A 21,143-nucleotide genomic window follows, 5' to 3' on the forward strand; every position below is an offset into this window, starting at 1 on the left:
AGCTTACGTGGGAGGATACTGTTCGATTGATCTCAGTCAGTTTGCATCCACCGAAGAAAAAGTTTGTTTTATAACAGTTTTTAGTTGGCTGTGATATGTTAGGGTGGCCGGTGAACACGATGCAAACACTGCAATTTATGTTGCATTGTAATTGTACTTCTAATATAGCAGCAAGGACGTGGGTGGGTGTAGATGAAAAAAGTCAGTTTACTTAACAGTCACTTAACAAAAATTATATTTTTAACAAACGAACAAAGATTATGCAATACGAACTTGCGACTGAAGATACTCTTCGATTACCCTCCGTTGGTTCATGTCCTCCGAAAGCAGAGCACAGGTTCATACGCAGACAAGTGGTTTGTGTGATGTCTTACGAAGACTGGAGAAGGATGATAAGATAAGATAAGGGGGATGTTAAGATAAGGGGGTTCAGTTAAAAGCAATGGAAACAAAGGAGGAACGCAGATGACTTGGTTAATGAGATTCGTTAATTAAATTTTAGTAGGTATATAATAAACATTAAGGTTGCAAATGATAAATAATGACGCACCACAAAATAGAAGAACAACTAATTCATATTTTTGTTTTATCAAGTAATCAGAAGGTTTACTGTAAAGATAGTAGAGCAGTAAAGTAGGATACCGACGCCTTTAAAAGCTGAAAAACGAAGATTCAACATGAAATATTGTTTTTCGGAGTTGTAATATGTATTAAGCATACCATTGCAAAGCCTTCGACCGACGGAACATAAACACTTAGGACACTGAACTTAAAACCTCTGTTACTATTCAATATGATCAGCTGCAACAATTTCTGCGTTGGTATAGACGTTTCGTACCAGTTGGTATTGTACCTGCAATTATAGACAACAATACATTGAGAGACCAGTACGATTTGAAAAGTGTCAAATGAAATTTCTTTTATAGCACATTAACATGTTAAGTCAGATCTCAAGACAGACCACTAAATATTGTGCCACTCTAACATGGCGTAATACACGATGACACGATCTTTTGAACAGTGCAAGTAAGTGGCATGCCTTAAACGAATATAACATCAATGTGAACAACGAAAATAAAAAACTCCGATAATAATGGGAAAATTCAATGAAAACGGAATTTGGAGAACTACAAAGAAATTGTAATGTCACAAATATTTGCACGTTCTCAATTTTTGTAAATCCATGTCACGTTAGTTGCAATTACGTAAAAAATATGTACCGTATTTTCGATGAAATATATGTCGCTAATTCCTCTGTCGACATTACGTATTTTAACCAATGCAAACATAAAGCCGTTCATAATGAGCATATGAGTAAGTGACGATAAACATATTGAAAACTAGCAAGAAAGATTCTGTACAAATAACATTCGAATATATTTACGTTGTTAGTGGGATACTTTCAGAGCTGCTGATCATGTGCTGAAATGTAAAGTTCATCCAAAACATGTATCCCAATGTAGAATTGATTAGAAACACGGATAAGATTGTCTCTCTATTCTCTGCTGGTCGAAATACCGTTTGAGACAGCTTTAGAAACAGAACATTTTGTAAGTCCTTATTTAGGATATCTTTGAAAAAGAAAGAATGAATCACTCACGCAGAAAAGATTGGAGCTTAAGGTAATCACACCAAATATAATGGCGGGAGCGTACGATATATTGCAGTGTGTTAGAGTTTCATACAGATGAGGTTTACGACATGACGAGAGAATGGTCACTTTTGAACCCCATAATTTAGTATCCGTACCATCTGCGTGCCAGCACTACGATGGTACGTGACAATTTGTAGTTTTTAGCAGATCTGTTTATTGCTGCACTAGTCTTTAGGATTTTTGGCTTCAGTGACACAGGTCATGTCATAAATCTTTCAGCTTAGAAGGTCAGAGAGCGATCTGACCCTTAGAAGTAACGGGTCCCGCGGACCGGGACTGACGTCATAGGATTTTGGAAAAACCCGGATTCTCCCCGGAATGCCGTCCTCCCCCGTAGAAACTTCTGTTCCCCTTCCAGAAAGGTACCACGCTAAGGGCGCAATGGAAGGGAGGACAGAGGTGTTAACGAAGCTAGAAGATGACAAATTGGACAGATAGCTAACAGTTTAGATAACTAACAGTACAAACCGACAACAGTATAGACAGGAGAAGAGTTAGATAGTACAGAGTTCAATCAGTATAGAACAGAATCAGTTTAACACTTATAAATATTCGACACACTAAAACACACACACACACAACCTCCGTTTATACACACACACACACACACATCTTTATTAAAACCTATATTTTTAATACAAGTTTGTGAGTGTTTTTACACGGCCCCAATCCGTACAAACATTGGGTGGTCCTTCGATTCCAATAGAACTTAGACGGCACGAAGTGCAATAACCAGGGCTCGACCAAACCCTATCATTGGTCCTTCGAGCCGGATGCAGAGCCAGCAACAGTGAAGCAGAATCGAATTGAAGCAGCAATTCATTCGAAGTCAGTTCATCCCGGAGGACTTATTAACGATCAACTTCAGTGATCAGAGTGTGTGTGACATTTAGTGTTATCGAAAGACAGAACTTGTTCGGTAAAAGTGAATCTTCGAAGAGGAAGATCAGCCGATCCAGAGAGCAGAGTGTTGATTGGGAATCAGCACACATCATCAGAGGACAGCGTACCGGGTCCAGCCATAGAGGACTTCGCGTCGCTTCCAAGCAGCAGAGGACAACGTACAGCGTCCAGCAGGTCAACGTGCAACATCCAACAGCAGAGGATTGTGCAACAGACACCAGCAGAGAGAGCAGCCGACGGCGATTCACCGATTCATCGCAATTAGGCAGTGTCATCAGTAGTCCTGTTCCGTAAGCCAAATTCCAATTTCTTATCTGAGTTAATAGCGTAACAATGGAAGCAGAGCTTAAAAAATTAACTATAGAGCGCGGTCAAATCAAATCCGCGTTAACCCGATTTAATAAATACTTTTGTGAATCCGCGGCAACAGTATCGGTGAGAGCGCTACAAAAGCGATTAGAAGCGAATGTAGGGTTGTATGATCGGTATAATACGGTACAGAGTCATATCGAACGCTTGGTTGATGGTTCCGAGGCGGCGGCATCTCACGCATCTGACAGAGATGCATTTGAGGAAATGTATTTTACGTTAATCGCAGAAGTAGAAACATTTATAGAAAAAGCGCAAGTACATACTAGATCAGATAGTAGAGTCACCGGACAGGCACCCTCTCCCGCTTTGACTAACTCAATAGCAGCAGTAAAGTTACCGACCATACAACTGCCATCATTCGATGGCAGTTACAGCGACTGGATCAAATTTAGAGACACCTTCGTTAGTTTAGTGCATGAGAGTGAACTTTCAGACGTTCAAAAATTTCATTATTTAAATTCGGCCTTAAAGGGATCTGCCGCGAGGGTAATTCAGTCATTAGGAGTATCGGAAGCTAATTACAAATTAGCTTGGGAGTCCTTGAAGGCGCGTTATGAAAATTCGGCAGCCCTGAGGAAGTATCATGTAGGAGCTTTATTAGACATGCCGAATATTCAAAAGCAGTCTTCAACTGCATTGAGGGACTTAGCAGATGATTCGCGCAATCATTTGGCGGCGTTAAAATCATTGAACGAGCCAGTAGAACTATGGGATAGTTTAATCGTGCCAATATTAGCCAGGAAATTAGATATAGTTTCCCTTAGAGAATGGGAAAAAGGAATTATAGGTAGCGATAGAGTGACTTTTAATAAGTTCACAACGTTTTTAGAAGAGCGGTCTTCTTATTTAGATAATATTAGCTCGCAGATTCAGGTAACAGCCACGAGGGCTGAATTCTCAGCAGGTAACGCAGGTAGCCGTAAGCCCATTCGCGTTACATCAAATGCCGCAAGCACAACAGCTCAATGTCCAGCGTGCGGGTCCGGACACCTTTTGTATCGGTGTGATAAATTCAAAGGGTTACCAATAGATGAAAAGACAAAAATAGTACAGAAATCCGCCAGTTGCTATAATTGTTTGCAAACGGGTCATCGTGTGCAAGCGTGTACACGCAAATTTTGTGATTTATGTGGTAGGAAACATCACATATTATTACACCGGGAATATGCCACACAATCAATTAAAAAATCCCCGCAGGAATCAAGTGTAATAGAGCCGAATAACGTCACGTCTTGCGTCGCGAATCTGCAGGATAAAACTTGGGATCACAGCGTACTTTCGACAGCGATTGTTAACATAAAAAACAAAATAGGACAGTATGTAGAATGTAGAGCTTTGCTTGACTCTGGGTCGCAGGCAAATTTTATCACATATGAGATGTGTGACAGATTAGGCATAAAATTAAACTCAATAGATGTTCAGATAGCAGGAATAGGCGGGAATAAAAAAATCAGTAGAGATAATGTAACATTAACAATAGAATCCCGAATCAACAATTTTAGTTCTACCATATCATGCTTGTTAATAGATTGTATCACTCAAGACATGCCCAATATCAGTATCGACAGATCACGGATTTCTGTTCCCTCTCACATTAAACTGGCGGACCCAGATTTTGATAGATGTCGACCAATCGATATGTTAATTGGTTCAGGGTTATTTTGGCATTTGTTGTGTGTTGGCCAGCACAAAGCGCAAAGTAACTTATTATGGCAGAAAACGCAATTAGGTTGGGTTTTAGGAGGCCAAATTGCCTGGCCCATTCAAAAGAAGTTACCAATTCAAAAATGTTACCTCGTTACGAATCAAGAGCTCTCAAATCAATTAGAACAGTTTTGGTCAATTGAACATTTAGGTTCAAATAAAGATATTGAACTGGATGAGTGTGAGATACACTTCCAGGCAACTACACGTAGGGATGTTACAGGCAGATATATAGTCCAGATTCCATTTAATGAGCAATTAGGGAAATTAGGAACATCGCGACAACAAGCGGAAAAACGGTTTAGATCCTTAGAAGCAAAATTATTAAGACAACCTGATTTACGCGATCAGTATGTGCAATTCATGAGGGAATATGAGAATTTAGGACATATGTCCCGGATTTCCGTCCCAAATTTAGATCGGTGCGGGCATTCATTTTATCTCCCTCACCACGCCGTTACCAAGATTGAGAGTACAACAACGAAGCTTCGTGTTGTATTTGATGGTTCGGCAAAATCAAGTACGGGCATCTCGCTGAACGACACTCAAAAGGTCGGCCCAACAGTCCAGAGCGAGTTAGTTGAAATCCTTCTTAGATTCAGAACACATCAGTTTGTATTGTCTGCAGATATAGAGAAGATGTATCGGCAGATTTTGATAGAGCCAGCTCAGCGATGTTTTCAAAGAATTTTGTGGCGTCCTGATAACACTTCCCCAATAGAAACTTTTGAATTAAATACGATAACGTACGGTACAGCCTCCGCGCCATTTTTAGCCACCCGCACATTAAAACAGATCGGTTTAGAATGTGCACAAGAATTTCCAGTTGTCAGTAGAATAATTATCAACGATTTCTACGTTGATGATTTGCTAACGGGGCTAGATACAGTAGATGAATTGAGATATGTAAAAGAAAAGTTATCGCAAGTAGTAGGACAAGCAGGTCTTAAATTAAGAAAGTGGGCGTCCAATTCCGCCGCACTTACAGAGCAGGGTTCTAACATAGAACATATAGAATTGAGTGCAGACAAAGACCCAAAAACTCTTGGTCTTCACTGGTCAACGGTGGAGGATGAGCTCCATTTCATGATAAAACCATCGACTAATAGTAGAGTTACAAAACGGCAAATCCTTTCAGAGATTTCTCAGATCTTCGATCCTTTGGGGTTAATCGGCCCGGTTATCACATGCGCGAAATTAGTCATGCAACAATTGTGGCAACTGCGGACAGATTGGGATGAGTCTGTATGTCAAGAGATTCATCATCAATGGGTAGAATACAGAAAAGAATTAGAATATTTAAGTCGAATTAGAATCCCTCGACGAGCACTTGTCTCTTTAGTGCAGGTAGAATTGCATGGGTTTTCTGATGCGTCGGAACGGGCGTATGGGGCTTGCGTCTACCTGCGGTCGAGGGAAAAATCAGGTAATTGGGAGACCGGACTTTTGTGTTCGAAGTCGCGTGTAGCTCCATTGAAAACAGTTTCATTACCGCGTTTAGAGTTATGCGGTGCATTGTTACTGGCACAGTTAATAAGTAAGGTAAAATCAGCACTTAGAATCCAAATATGCGATGAAAGATATTGGTGTGATTCTACGATCACACTCGCATGGATCCATAGTATTCCAGGTAGATGGAAAGTTTTCGTCGCGAATAGAGTCGCGCAGATACAGGCATTAACAGACAAGGAAAAATGGTCACACGTGAGCTCGAGTGAAAATCCCGCGGACTTGATTTCTCGCGGAATTAGCCCGAATAAGTTAGAGAGTCAGCAGGTATGGTGGTCGGGTCCTTCGTGGTTACAGCGCGAAGCACAGCACTGGCCCCAGTTATCGGTCAAATTAGATAGTATTCCTGATGAGAGGAAAAAATCAGTTGTAGTAGCAGTTAGTTGTTCAGACATTAGACAGTTTTTTAATCGTTATTCAGAGTTTAAGCGCTTAGTTAGGGTAATCGCGTATTGTCTGCGGTTCGTGAATAACTCGCGAAAACATAGGAAATCGGAAGGGAAAGGCCTTACGGTAGATGAATTGGTAGGGGCGCAGGAGACTTTAATTCGAATGGCGCAAAAAGAAATGTTTTCAACAGAGTTCAACATATTGAACAAGGGTCAAGACGTGCTGAAACAGAGCCCATTAAAATCATTAGCTCCTTTTATTGATGAGGCAGGAATTATTAGAGTAGGTGGACGTCTGAATAACGCTCCCATTGCATACAGTAATAAGCATCCAATTTTATTACCCGCGAAACACCCGTTAACAGATTTAATTATTAAAGATGAACATCATAGATTGTTACACGCGGGTTGCCAGCATGTAGTTGCGTCACTACGTGAGAGGTATTGGCCGATCAATTGCATGCAGAATGTCAAAAGAGTAGTCAGAAATTGCGTGAGATGCTTCCGGGTCAATCCGCAAGGAATACAATACCCCATGGGCCAGCTACCTGCTGTCCGAGTGACACCAGCTCGACCGTTTTTGAATTGCGGCGTAGATTATGCGGGTCCATTCACAACAAAAGATCGCACTCGCAGCAAGGTAACGTTAAAATCATATATTTGCATTTTTGTATGTTTCGCGACAAAGGCGATCCATATTGAATTAGCGACGGACCTCAGTACAGATGCATTTATTAATTGCCTCCGACGGTTTATAGCCCGCCGAGGCCGTTGTCAGCAGATTTTCTCGGACAATGGTACTAATTTTGTAGGCGCGAAGAATAAGCTGAGCGACTTAGATAAGTTAGTTAGAAATAGTGAGCATAATTCGAAAATAGATACGTTTTTAAGTAATGAGCAGATTCAGTGGAATTTTATTCCCCCTCAAGCCCCGCATTTTGGAGGCTTATGGGAAAGTGCGGTGAGACGAGCGAAACATCATTTGATTAGAGTAATAGGGGATCAAAGATTGACATACGAAGAATTATATACGTTATTAACTCAGATAGAAGCATGTTTAAATTCCCGCCCTCTTAGTCCCATCTCATCCGATCCCCACGATTGTACACCTCTGACCCCAGGACATTTTCTGATCGGCACTGCGCTGACTGCATTGCCGGAGCCTGACTTCACAGACGTCAGAACAAATCGGTTAAATAGATACCAGTTAATCCAGCAAATGTTGCAGCATTTCTGGCAGCGCTGGCAGAAAGAATATTTACACCATCTGCAGCAACGCAACAAATGGACAGCTACAGGCAACCACCAATTGTCAAAGGGGACGTTGGTGGTAATCAAAGAAGACAATCTACCCCCCTTACGATGGTGTCTTGGCAGAATCACGGAGCTGCACCAGGGCAAGGATGGGGTTGTTCGCGTTGTGTCCGTGAAGACGGGGGACGGACTTTACAAGCGGCCCATCACCAAGATCTGTATCCTGCCGATGCAAGATCCTTCAGATTCGGAATAGAAGATAGATCATTGTACAATTTTTGTAGAGATGTAATATAATAGAATAAGATAGATTAATGTAATAGATTGTAGACACACAGTACATTTTAGTTATAGTTATTGAGTTCAGGGAATAGTTTAGAGACAGAAAATGTATATTGTATAGATTTTAGAATTAAGAGGTTGAACACACATCATGTGTTCAACGGGGGGCGGCATGTTAGAGTTTCATACAGATGAGGTTTACGACATGACGAGAGAATGGTCACTTTTGAACCCCATAATTTAGTATCCGTACCATCTGCGTGCCAGCACTACGATGGTACGTGACAATTTGTAGTTTTTAGCAGATCTGTTTATTGCTGCACTAGTCTTTAGGATTTTTGGCTTCAGTGACACAGGTCATGTCATAAATCTTTCAGCTTAGAAGGTCAGAGAGCGATCTGACCCTTAGAAGTAACGGGTCCCGCGGACCGGGACTGACGTCATAGGATTTTGGAAAAACCCGGATTCTCCCCGGAATGCCGTCCTCCCCCGTAGAAACTTCTGTTCCCCTTCCAGAAAGGTACCACGCTAAGGGCGCAATGGAAGGGAGGACAGAGGTGTTAACGAAGCTAGAAGATGACAAATTGGACAGATAGCTAACAGTTTAGATAACTAACAGTACAAACCGACAACAGTATAGACAGGAGAAGAGTTAGATAGTACAGAGTTCAATCAGTATAGAACAGAATCAGTTTAACACTTATAAATATTCGACACACTAAAACACACACACACACAACCTCCGTTTATACACACACACACACACACATCTTTATTAAAACCTATATTTTTAATACAAGTTTGTGAGTGTTTTTACACGGCCCCAATCCGTACAAACATTGGGTGGTCCTTCGATTCCAATAGAACTTAGACGGCACGAAGTGCAATAACCAGGGCTCGACCAAACCCTATCACAGTGGTTGTTTAAATCACGTACAAATCTTCAAAAATATACTTAATCAGTTAAGTAAAATATTACGATGAATATGAAAAATGCGTTTTTTTGGCCAGAGGTCACCGCGGGGTTTTCCTACGCCTTATGCATAATCACCCTTTAGACTGATACAATTTTACATTGATTGCAGTCATAATTTATTAATGCAATACATAATTAATTGTTTATTTGTACATATAATAAGATTATCTCATGTAGTTAGTACCAAATCATAAAATACATATGCCGAAAAAATATACTAAAAGTATTGTATATGTAATGACAACTAACAATTTTTCTTTCAAATACACATATTTTGTATTTAAGAAGTTGAATGTAGAGAGTAATTCGCTCGAACACAATAAAACGTAAGTAAAATAAGAGGAAGGATACAAATTTAATTTGCTACCCGAAAAACTGATAAATATTCATTGTTTAAATGTTAAATTTTAAGCAACATTTCAGCAATTGTTTGTACTATGATTATGCTGTGTAATGTTTTTCATCGAAACTGTTGAAGTTAAAGCCTTGACCATGTTTATACCGTTTTTAAAAAACCCCACATCCTTCGAAGTCATTGTTTAATTAGGGTCTAGGGCCTGCGAGTACACCAGGTATAGACACATGTACTGTCGTAGCAGTTCTTTTTTAGTTAGTTCTAACCGTGCGCCCGTATTGTAAGCACCGAATTCTTCTACATATAGTTTCCTTCACCGTTTAATTTTTCCATTTATAAATATAATTATTGATCTGATATACGAGGTGTGACACAAAAGTAACGAGACTAGTCCACTAAATCATTGTACCTGCAGAATCAGTTCTCCGTGACATTATCACCTTCAAAGTAGTCCCCTTCAGCATTCACACACTTATGCATTCGACGCTGCTATTGCTGGTAACAATTCTGGAACGAGGTTTTTGGAAGTCCTTTCGGACGATTCTCCGTCTTTGCCTGAACCTCTTCAACTGAGGTGAAATGGATTCCCTTTAAGCAAAATTTAACTTTAGGAAATAAAAAAAAGTCGCATGAAGCCAAATCAGGCGAATAAGGAGGATTCCCTATCACAATAATAGTTTTGCTGATCAGAAATTGCTTGACAGAGAGTGCCGTGTGAGCGGGTGCTTTGTCTCGGAGCAACAGCCATCCATCGCTTCACAACTGTGGCCTTTTTTTCCTCATTTTTTCACGAAGTCTTTTTAGTATTTCAATGTAATAGTGTTAGTTAACAGTCTGACCACTAGGAAACCACTCAATCATTACAATTCCATTAATGTCGAATTTTGATTTTGACATGCGTTCTTTTTTGGATTTTGGGGATCCTGAAGACTTCCATTGCATCGACTGGCGCTTACTTTGTGAGTCATAGGTAAAAATACATGTCTCATCACATGTTACAATAGATTTCAACAAATTTTACAAGAAACTTGATGTTTATTCGCTGTTCGGTTTTTACGTTAGACATTTTTCGGGCAGAATGCAGTTGCACGTGTTCACTAAATAACGCAATATTTCCAAATGGTATGACCGATTCAATCGAAATTGGCAACATGGATAAAGGAGGTATGTGGGATGATGCCACAAAAACAATTGCTGCTAATTCCATTGTTTTTTCAAGTTACAGACCTAGTCTCGTTACTTTTGTGTCACACCTCGTATTCTACGCGTCTATTTTATTTCACATAACCCCTGAACAGAAACAAATGTAACGATATCAAGGAAGACCAGTTTTTGCAAACACGCCAATGCGGAAAGGAAGCGGAAAACCCTGGTTTATACCTTAAAATTATCGTGTTCCAAAATTGGTCAATACATACATATAAAGAAAATACTTACTGAAGTGCCATTCGATGTATTGTAGTACCGCTAATTATGTAATTGATGCTTTCATTATTTCTGCAATTTCGCGGAATATATGATACAGATGAATCTGCAAGAACGGCTTTCTCGAAGAAAAGACTAAGAATGACAGATAAGAGCATTTTCAGAAAGGCGGAATGGTTGGTACAGAATGATGAGAATATAAGATTAATTTATTTAAATATACAGAGTCCGAATCAGGACAATCCAGCTGACTCGTTTTATTAGTTGCACGAGGAGATGTTCAAAAAACACTAACGCTTACGAAAAATAGTAAATAAAAAAAATGTACCTGATAAGGAAACAAACTATACCATCTCTTCCAAAAAATTGTGTATGGATTCTACTCCACTTTTCTTTTCTGAAAGTTAAGTATCGTCCAGAAACTGCTTTGGAAATATTCGATAGTTTGTAAAGTATTTTATTCTATATACGTTGACGGTGCACAATTGGACTTTTCTATTGTATTAATAATACACAATTTTTAGAAAGGTTTGGAAAACTAGATCTAATTCTTTTGAGGATTAAGGAAACCAAATATCATTAAAAACGAATGACTCAGACAGTAAAATCATTAATCTGACATTTGAGATGTTCTTTAACATTTTCCAAGATCTATGTTTCATTGAATGTAGACGGGACGCGAATTTTATGAATAAAACCGTATTATTTATTCGAGATACGAACTTACCTAGCAACTTCAAATAATCCAGCGATATGCGAGGTGATCATGATCATAAGCGATTCTGTCCCAACTAATACAGTTATGTTAGTTATCCACAAAAAATGTAGTAAACCAGTGCTGATAATTCGGTGTTGTTCTTTGTTGATAAAGAATTCTGCAGTTATTAGAAACTTTACTGAACGAGACTCATTCAGTGGTAAAATTTTATCCAAAATAATAGGAAAAGTGTGGTATAGTATCACCAGACACACTGAAGGGTAAGCAAAAGCTGTAAAAAGTACTGTGTGTTCACTTTCGGAAGTTCAAACTATTCAAGATTTTCCTCACCCGCAAAAATTATTGCTAGACGTTTTCCGTGCAAAGCGTGGTTCTGCATGATTCGAAGTGTCTCGTCATTATTCGTCTCCCATTCACGCCTGATCCGATCTAGAAACGCTTTCACCTTCATTTTAAATGTGATGTAAATTAAATGGTATGTAAACGTGAATCCAATTCCTATACCCGACTTACGTCATCGATCATATACCATGTTATGTGATATTTTGTAAGTGCGGTGATTGCCCCTGATATAAATGCTATTATCCTTAACAGACGAAACATACTTGCCTCCAAACTGAAGACAGCTACGAACTTAAAAAGATATTAATATTCTCAAGTGTTAGTCGAAAAATGTCAAGATATTCGGAAAAGTTTGACATCGTATCATTTAGTTTTATAAATTTATAATTAATGCCTATAGTAAGTCTACTAATCCAAACCTGTAAAATTACGGATGCCCAAGTAATGAGGCTTATGATGCCATTTTGCAGGAGTCGAAATTTTTTGTTTGAGTACGGCCAAAGTCCTATGACTTTCAAAAAGAACATGCACCATTTGTAATTACCATTCATTTCCAACATCGCGTGCAATGGCTCAAACACTACTGATCTCTGAGTCATCTATCTACCCTCCATTTCACCTCACCCTTCTCAAATATTACCTCTTTGGAAGATTTTCAAGTGAAATATAACAAAAATTCTTTAGATGCAAGAGAATGATTGACAGGTTGCACGACTGTGAAATCACTTATTCATATATAGGTAGGGCGCGAGTAACGCGATCGGTGTCTGTAGCGTGGTGGTGTAGTAATGCTATTAAGAAAATGATAGGGTGAAGAAAAATTGAGAGAAGAAAATTTTCTGAGCAAAATTAAATATTTATATTTCTATGCAATACGAGTTTTCGAGGGAGGATACTGTGCGATTGATCTCAGTCTGTTTGTGACCGCCGAAGAAAGAGCTTGTATTATAACAGTCTTTAGTTAGCGGTGGTATGTTAGGGTGGCCGGTGAACACGATGCAAACACTTCAATTTATGTTGTATTGTAATTCTACTTCTAATATAGCAGTAAGGACGTGGGTGGGTGCGAGTGAAAAAAGTCAGTTTATTTAACAGTCACTTAACAACAAATATATTTTTAACAAAGGAATAAAGATTATGCAATACGAACTTACGAGGGAAGATTCTCTTCGATTATCCTTAGTTGGTTTACGTCCTCCGAAGACAGAGCACAGGTTCGTACGCATACAAGTGTTTTGTGTGATGTGTTATGAAGACTGGTGAAGATGATGTAAGTGCATGTATGTATATATATTATACTAACAACACAGAACTTATAGAGGTTCAATTCTGAAATAGTAGCAATATACGTAGGCAGTTAACTTAATACAATTTTTTAATTGTTTTTTAATAGTTATTCAATGAACATCGCAATGTTAATCACATGAAAAATTATTACGACAAAATAAAGGAATAATTAATTTATATCACTGTTCTGAAGGTATTGCACTGATAATCGTTTCTTATACACTTTCACTTTACCAAGCAAAGCAAAGATTTACTGCAAAGACAACAGGACAGTAAAGTAGGTAACTGATACCCGTACAAACTAAAAAACCAGGATTCATTAGATTAATATTGGTTTCGATAAGATCGTAGTTAGTATTCACATACCATTGCGAAACATGCGAGTGACGGAGTAATGATGGAGAAAAAGTTGCATGAGACGTTTCTGTTGCCTTTCAGTATAATAATCTGCAATAATTTTTGTGTTGCTATAGACGTTTCGTACCAGTTGGTATTGTACCTGTAAATAGAGACGACATATTGCTATGTTGGACGAAACCTGTTATATCACGAAAAGGTTAGGTTAAAAGAAAGTTCCAATGATTCATTAATATTTTCAGTCACATTTCAAAATTCGAGTTTATAAAAAATGTCAATAACTTGGTTCACACTGTTTGACTGTAGTACCTACGAATCTTTGAAATATATTTGTTTGCGTTTCTTAATTATCACTAGATAAGAAAGGTTCTGATAGAATGGGTGACCCATTTAAACATAAAGACAAATGTTACTACAATATGGCTACTTAGCGATCAACACGAAGTCAGTAGAAAAGCTTGATAGATATAATATTTCAAGACATTTACGTCTTTAGAGAGATGCTGTTAGCACTACTAATCACGAATTCGACTGCGAGGTTCAACCAAAACATGTATCCAAATGTAGCAAACAATACCATGACAGAAAATATAGTCTCCGTGATATCTGATAACTGAAGCACCGACACAGAAAGCTTGAACAAACAAAACAACTTGAAAATCCTGTTACGCGTGTTTCCTGGAAAGAGAATTATGTTCATTTCAATTGATAAAAAAGAGTGCAGTATAAATTACTCACGCAAAACAAATTGATGCTCGCAGTAACAATACCCAGTAGAAGAAGTAAACTGTATGTCGCTTTGCACTTTTTACTTATGCCATGTAAATTCCTTCAAAGACGAGCGTATTAATTACAGAGAATATTGTGGTGAATACATGAAATGATATAGACCAAAAAAATGCAGTAAGCCATATCTATTACTAAGTACTTACAGAAGTGCCCTTCGATGAATGTATACACCAGTAGCTATGTAATTGATAGTTTCGTTATTTGTACAGTTTCTTGGATGAGGTGATAGTACGAATTCCGCGAAAACGGCTTTTTCGAAATAATAACTGAGAATGATAGATGAGAACATTAAAAAAATGTGGTATAGACAGTACAGGTTAAGGAGAATATCAAATCGCTTGATATTGTCATACGCATTATTTTCGCAGCCAAAGATTTACCTGATACTATTAGTTACACTAAACAACCTTGAATATATCATTTCAGGTTTTAGTAAGTAATCAATAAAAGAAGCAGTGGGCACAAAAAAAAAGTATTCTGTTTCTTCTAAAGTATTGAACGGTTTGTCTCATTTCACATTTTTAGAAATTGTATATTAACTGTTGGATACTACCGTAAATATGTGTATTGCGATATAGAACTGTTCATCCTGTCGATGTAAGTGGTTCGTAAGTCGACTTTTATTTATATTGTGCCAATTAAATATGGCGAACAAAACTATAAGCTAACGAAACTATAAATAAGAATATGAGCAGCTGCACAGTAGCTAACAGTAACTAGTTCTTGGAATAGTCTGAGCAACATGGCACGATTTACTGAAGATTAAGAAATTCAAATATTAAAAAAGAACAAACTATTCAACACCGAATCGTTCATTTCGCAGTACAAATATTCTTCTGTACTTGAATAGATCTTTGTTTCCACCGAGTTAGAAATACATTGATATAGAAATACATTTAATGCGTGATAATCGCAATATAATTTGGACGCAATCTAACCTTGCAATATCAAATAAAGCAGCGATATGCAAGTCCTTCATAATCATGAATGATTCTGTTCCAACCAATATGGTCATGTTCCCGATCATTAATACATACAGCAGAACAGCGTTGAAAATAGGATGTTGCTCTCCATTAATCAAGAATTCGATATTAACTGGAAACTTTTTCATACGAGACACATTTAAGGGTACAATTTTGTCCAAAGTAATGGGTGAAATATGATATAATATTATTATACACAATCCTGGGTAAAAGAATGCTGTAAAACATTTTATACAAGCTGAAATAATATCAAAGTTACAAGCCCCTTAAAATTTTGCTTACCCGCAAAAAGTATTACGAGACGTTTTCCATAAAACGCGTGGATCTTCATAATTCGAAGGATCTCGATGTTATTCGTCTCCCAATCAAGTCTAATTTCATCGAGATATGCCTTTATCTACAGTTTACAATAATATTTATTGCAATGTTTCGTAAACATGAACTCAACCTCTATACATGACTTACATCGTTGATTTGATACCAGGATGTGTGGTACTTTGTTAGCGCCGCTACTGCCACAGCTGCAATTGATAAATCCCTAAGGTGCCGAAACAGATTTTTTCCCACAGCGAAGATAGCTGCAAACTAAAAAAAATATTCGGATTGTTCAGTATTGGGCGCACGAGACATCAGAAAACTTTCATAATTGTTCCAAATAGTACGTAAAACAAACTTTGTAACCCATACCTGGGAAATTACAGATGCCCAAGTAAGAAGGCTGATGATGCCACTATGCAAGAGTCGAAATTTCCTGTTGCTGTACGGCCAAAGTCCAATCGCCGACAGAAAGAACATACACCACTTGTAATAGCTATTCATTTCCGCCATCGCGCGCAGTGGCTTAAACTATACTGATCTCCGAGTCATCTATCTACTCTCCATTTCACCTAACCCTTCTCAAATATTACCTTATTGAAAGATTTTCAAGCGAAATATCAGAAAAATTCTTTCGATGCAACATAGTGATTGACATGTTACACGACTGTGGAATTACTTATTCATATGAAGATAGGGTGCGAGTATCGCGATCGGCAGCTGCTGCTTAATGTTACAGTAGTATTATTAAGAAAATGATGGGGTAAAAGAAACGGTGAGAGAAGAAAATTTTCTAATCAAAGTTAGATATCTATATTTTTATGCAATACGAGGTTACGAGGGAGGATACTGTTCAGGTTGTACTCAGTCGGTTTTCATCCGCCGAATAATATTAGTCTTCTATACTTCTACGAAATGTGAGTCTACGAGGGAAGATTTTTACTAATAGTCACCAGTAGATTTGCTTTTGAGGAAGAGGGAGCGCGTGTTCAGAAGCAGTTAAGCATCAGTAGTAGTGTATTAGTCTACATACAAGGAACAACATTAAGGTATCACGTACGGATTTTAATAAAATTTACATACTTGGTAGCTTTTCAAATATTATTTGACACGTATTTTTTTGTATCTGCTGACATTCATGTTAAGGGGTTGAAAATAGTCCTCAAAGGCGGAGGTTGAATGAACATTTTTTTAAATATCTCGAGAACTAGAAAGTATAGGAGGGTTCCTTTTTCTTTAAATCGAGTATTTTCAAGAAATTTAGTTAATTACAAAAATTTCGGGAAAAATTGTTTGTTAAAATAATATTTTTAAAAATTCGACTTTTTATTTAACTTTTTATTTTATATGCAGTTCGATTTTTGTGCAAATTCGTATTCGTAAAATATGGATCAAAACGGGGATGCGCGTTTTCGGAATTTGTGGTTTATTGCAATTTAACAATGATCATTACATATACAATTTTTTCTACTTTTTACGGCACAAAGTGTTCAGATTTATTTCCGAAGACAATAACTCCTTTTTGTGCGACCTTTTCCTACGTTTTTGACAATTGTACAATATTACATGTCGTTTGTTGTTTCACCGTTAGACAAAATTATTAGAATTTGATATTACATAAATTGCCTCCAACTATTTTCAACTACCAAACAAACCATTCTGCTGTACACTCCCTGAAGGCACGAATTCTTTCAATTAAGATTTTTTCGTATTATATACCAAAACCTATGAAATATCGTACGGAAATTTAAAAATGTTAATAATTGTTAATTTAGTGTAGATATGAAGAAAAATGTGGAAAAACGACAGAAAATTTAGCATAATTGTTAATAAAAAGTTAAGTAGTTAATTAATAAAAAAAACCCGTACGATGTTCACTGAGTTATGTTATTTTGCATCTCTCCACAAAATTTCAAGTTGATTAGTTAACATCTTTTCGAGTTATGTATTCGTCCAGTTCAAATAAAGTGATTATGAGAAAATCGCGTTTAAAGTTTTGATTGCCATTCAGCATGAGAAATTTGTTATATACCTTTAATCAGCGATGTCTGCATTATACATTTGGCCTTCTACATTAACCTCCTCCATGTCCTTTTCAAAAATTTATGCGTCGGGCGTCGACCTGGCAGGCAATAATTATAACAAGCGTCGTGGTACAATAGTATCATTATAAAAGTGACAGGGTAACCGAAGAAACAAGAGAAGAAAATTTTTTGACCGAAGTTAAATTTTTATATTTTTTTGCGATACAAGCTTACGAGGGAGGATATTCTGCGATTTTTGTCAGTCGGTTTACGTTCGCCGAAAGCAGAGCACACGTCCGTGCACAAACAAGTGTTTGGAGTGTTAGGATGACTGGGGAAGGTGATGTCAATACATGTAGTTATATCATATTATAATTATACGAAGAATGCAGTAGATAAAGAGGTTCAATTCCGAAATAGAAGCAACAGACGAAGGCAATTAATATTATAACTTTAAGGTTACAAGTAAGAAACGACTGCACACGACAAAATACACAACAGCAAATTCACATCATTGTTCTTACTATATTGCGCAGATAATCGTTTCTTCCACACTTTCACTTTGCCAAACAGTTGGACAGATTCACTGCAAAGACAGCAGAACAGTAAAATAGGATACAGATATCCTCACAAACTAAAAAATAAGGATTGATTACATAGATATTGATTTTTCTATTCCAATTAGTATTCACATACCATAGCGAAGCAATCGATTGACGGAGTAAAGATAGAGAAAAAGTTGAGTGACACACTTTCGTTGCTTTTTAGTATAATCATCTGCAGTAATTTTTGCGTGGCTATTGACGTTTCATACCAGTTCGTATTGTACCTGTAAATATAGACAACAGTATATTGCTATATTGAACGAAACCTGGTACGGCTCAAAAAATGTTAGTTGAAAGAAAGAGGGATGTAATGGTGCATTATCACATTCACACCGACGTGCATTACACATGGCTTGCGCTTGAGTCTATTACAAGTCTTAGAACATTTTGAAAATAAATAATCAATACAATGAGATATTGGATGTTAATATTTTTAGTCGCATATCAAGATGTGAGTTAATAGAAAAATGTTAGTAATTTGTCCTGGACCGTTTGACAATAATATCTACAAAATTTCGAAATATATGTGTCAACGATGGTAACTCTATTACTAACGGATGAGAAAGATTCTGATACACTATACAGACGTGTGTTATTACTAGACTACTGTTGATAACAGTGAAGTCTGAGCGTGCGTATATAGATTGATTGTGCTACACCAATAAAAATCAATCGTTCATTCTATGATTTGAAAAGATATAAATAGCATTAGCCTCGAGCTTTTTTTTTCATTTTATGCTGTTAAAAACTTCTATAACTTTGATAATATTTAGTTTGTTTATTTTATCGATTATGCTTCATGTACATTATGTCAATTGTATTAAGTTTTAAAATTTTTTTATTTTTGTGGATGAAATTTGTGATGTGTGAAAATTATGGAATCAATTCAAGCAATTTATGTGGAAAACAATATGAAAAGATAATTTACAACTTATATTCAAAGTAGGATGTATTTAAAAACTACATATTTCTTGATGCCATAAATCTTCTCCTTTCAACAACGGATGGTTTCCTTTGAATATTGTCAAGAGAACTAATATTGTCAAAGTGGGCCAATCTCAACCAAATTTTCATCTGCAATGCCCCATGCCATGAGGATGCTAAGTTCAAAATTTGGTTGAGATTGGTCCAGTAGTTTTGGCCCTAGCGTGGGTAATTTCCCTACATTTTTCATCTTATAGTCTTCGCCAACGCTCAGACAAAAATATGACTACTTAGCGATCAACACGTAATCAACAGGAAAAACTTGGTATGCATAATATTCAAGGACATTTACGTCTTTAGAGGAATACTGTCAGCGCTGTCAATTATGTATTGGACTGCCAGGTTCAACCAAAACATGTATCCAAATGTAGCAATCAATACCAAGGCAAAGAATATAGTCTCCTCGATATCTGATAATTGATGTACCGTCAAAGAAAGCTTGAACAAACAGAACAATTTAAAAATCCTGTTGCACTTATTTTTTAGGAAAGAGAATTATGCCCTCAATTGATAAAAAAATTATGCTGTATAAATTACTCACGCAAAACAAATTGATGCTCGCATTAATAACACCCAGTATGATGATGAAACTGTATGCCGCTTTGTACCTTTCGGTTCCGTCATGTAAATCCCTTCAAAGGTAAGCGTATTAATTACGCGGAACATTGTGGTGAATACGAGAAATGCAGACCTTAAAAGTGCTGTAGGCCAACACCTATTTGTAAATACTTACTGAAGGGCCCTACGATGTAAAAGTACACCAGTAACTATATAACTGATGGATTTTTCATTCTTACTGTTTCGTGGACAATATGATGGTATGGATTCTGAAAGCACAGCTTTTTCGAAATAATAACTGAAAATGAAAGATGAGAACATTCAAAAAAGAGTGGTATAGATAGTAGAAGATAATAAGTGAATTAGTTGATTGATATATCTATACACGTTCTTATTTTCAAAGCAGTCGATTTACCTTACAATATTCGTTACATTAAACAATCTCGAATGCATGATTCAAGGTTTTAGTAAGTGGGTGATCAAAGAAAGAAGTAATCGATACAGGAAAAAGTACACTATTTCTACAACAATGTTCATCGCAGTTGTGTCATTTCACTTTTTTAGAAATTTAATACAACTGTTGGAAATTGGCGTAAATATGTGCATTATACGACTATTTATCCTGTTCATCTTTAAAATAGGTGATTGAGGCTTTTTATTGTACTAACTACAAATGAAGCCGAGTGTGTCATAAAGAAAGCAGGTAGCTGCACAGAATTTAGGGTGGCCTAAACAACATGGTTTAATTCATTGGAGACTAAGAGACACGAATATTAAAAACGAATACGGTACTGAACGGCAAATCATTAATTTCTCGCTACAAATATTTTCATATATATCAAAAAATCATTGTTTCAATCGATTTATGAATACATGCATTTTATGGATGATAAACGCAATACATTTGAGCCGAACCTTGAAACATCAAATAAACCAGCTGTATGCAAGCAGATCATAATCGTGAATGATTCTGTCCCAACCAGTACGGCTACAGTCACGATCACCACTAGAAAAATTAGGCTAATATTGAAAATGGGATGTTGCTCTTTTTCAATCCAGAACTCGAAATCAATTAAAAACTTTATTGGGCGAGATTCATTTAAGGGCATAATTACATCCAAAATGATAGGAGAAATATGGTATAGTAATACAATACAGAATCCCGGATAAAAGAATGCTGTAAAACATTTTATATATAAGCTGAAATCATTTCAAAATTACAAGACTGTTAATATTTTTCTTACACGCAAAAAGTATTACCAGTCGTCTTCCATAAACTGCGTAAATCTGCATAATTCGAAGTACTTCGACGTTGTTCGTCTCCCAACCAAGTCTGATTTGATCTACTTGAGCCTTTA

The 21,143-nt window shown here is 37.1% G+C and overlaps 2 protein-coding genes across 2 annotated transcripts; one reads left to right on the top strand and one right to left on the bottom strand.

Annotated features, from left to right (window-relative positions):
• The first annotated feature begins 2,890 nt into the window (after nt 1–2,890).
• On the top strand, nt 2,891–8,041 carry LOC105662854 (uncharacterized). The gene has a single exon (XM_076533456.1). The coding sequence runs from the start codon at nt 2,891–2,893 to the stop codon at nt 8,039–8,041; it is 5,151 nt and encodes a 1,716-aa protein (XP_076389571.1).
• Nucleotides 8,042–10,245: 2,204 nt separating this feature from the next.
• On the bottom strand, nt 10,246–12,186 carry LOC143264764 (uncharacterized). The gene is made up of 3 exons (XM_076533337.1): nt 11,872–12,186; nt 11,551–11,812; nt 10,246–10,958 (listed from the first exon to the last, which is right to left on the bottom strand). Exons 1-3 carry the CDS (start codon nt 11,990–11,992, stop codon nt 10,832–10,834), a joined length of 510 nt encoding a protein of 169 aa, XP_076389452.1. The 5' UTR covers nt 11,993–12,186; the 3' UTR covers nt 10,246–10,831.
• Between the last annotated feature and the right edge of the window lie 8,957 nt (nt 12,187–21,143).

Source organism: Megachile rotundata, chromosome 7, assembly GCF_050947335.1.
Source record: "Megachile rotundata isolate GNS110a chromosome 7, iyMegRotu1, whole genome shotgun sequence".
Classification (NCBI taxonomy): domain Eukaryota; kingdom Metazoa; phylum Arthropoda; class Insecta; order Hymenoptera; family Megachilidae; genus Megachile; species Megachile rotundata.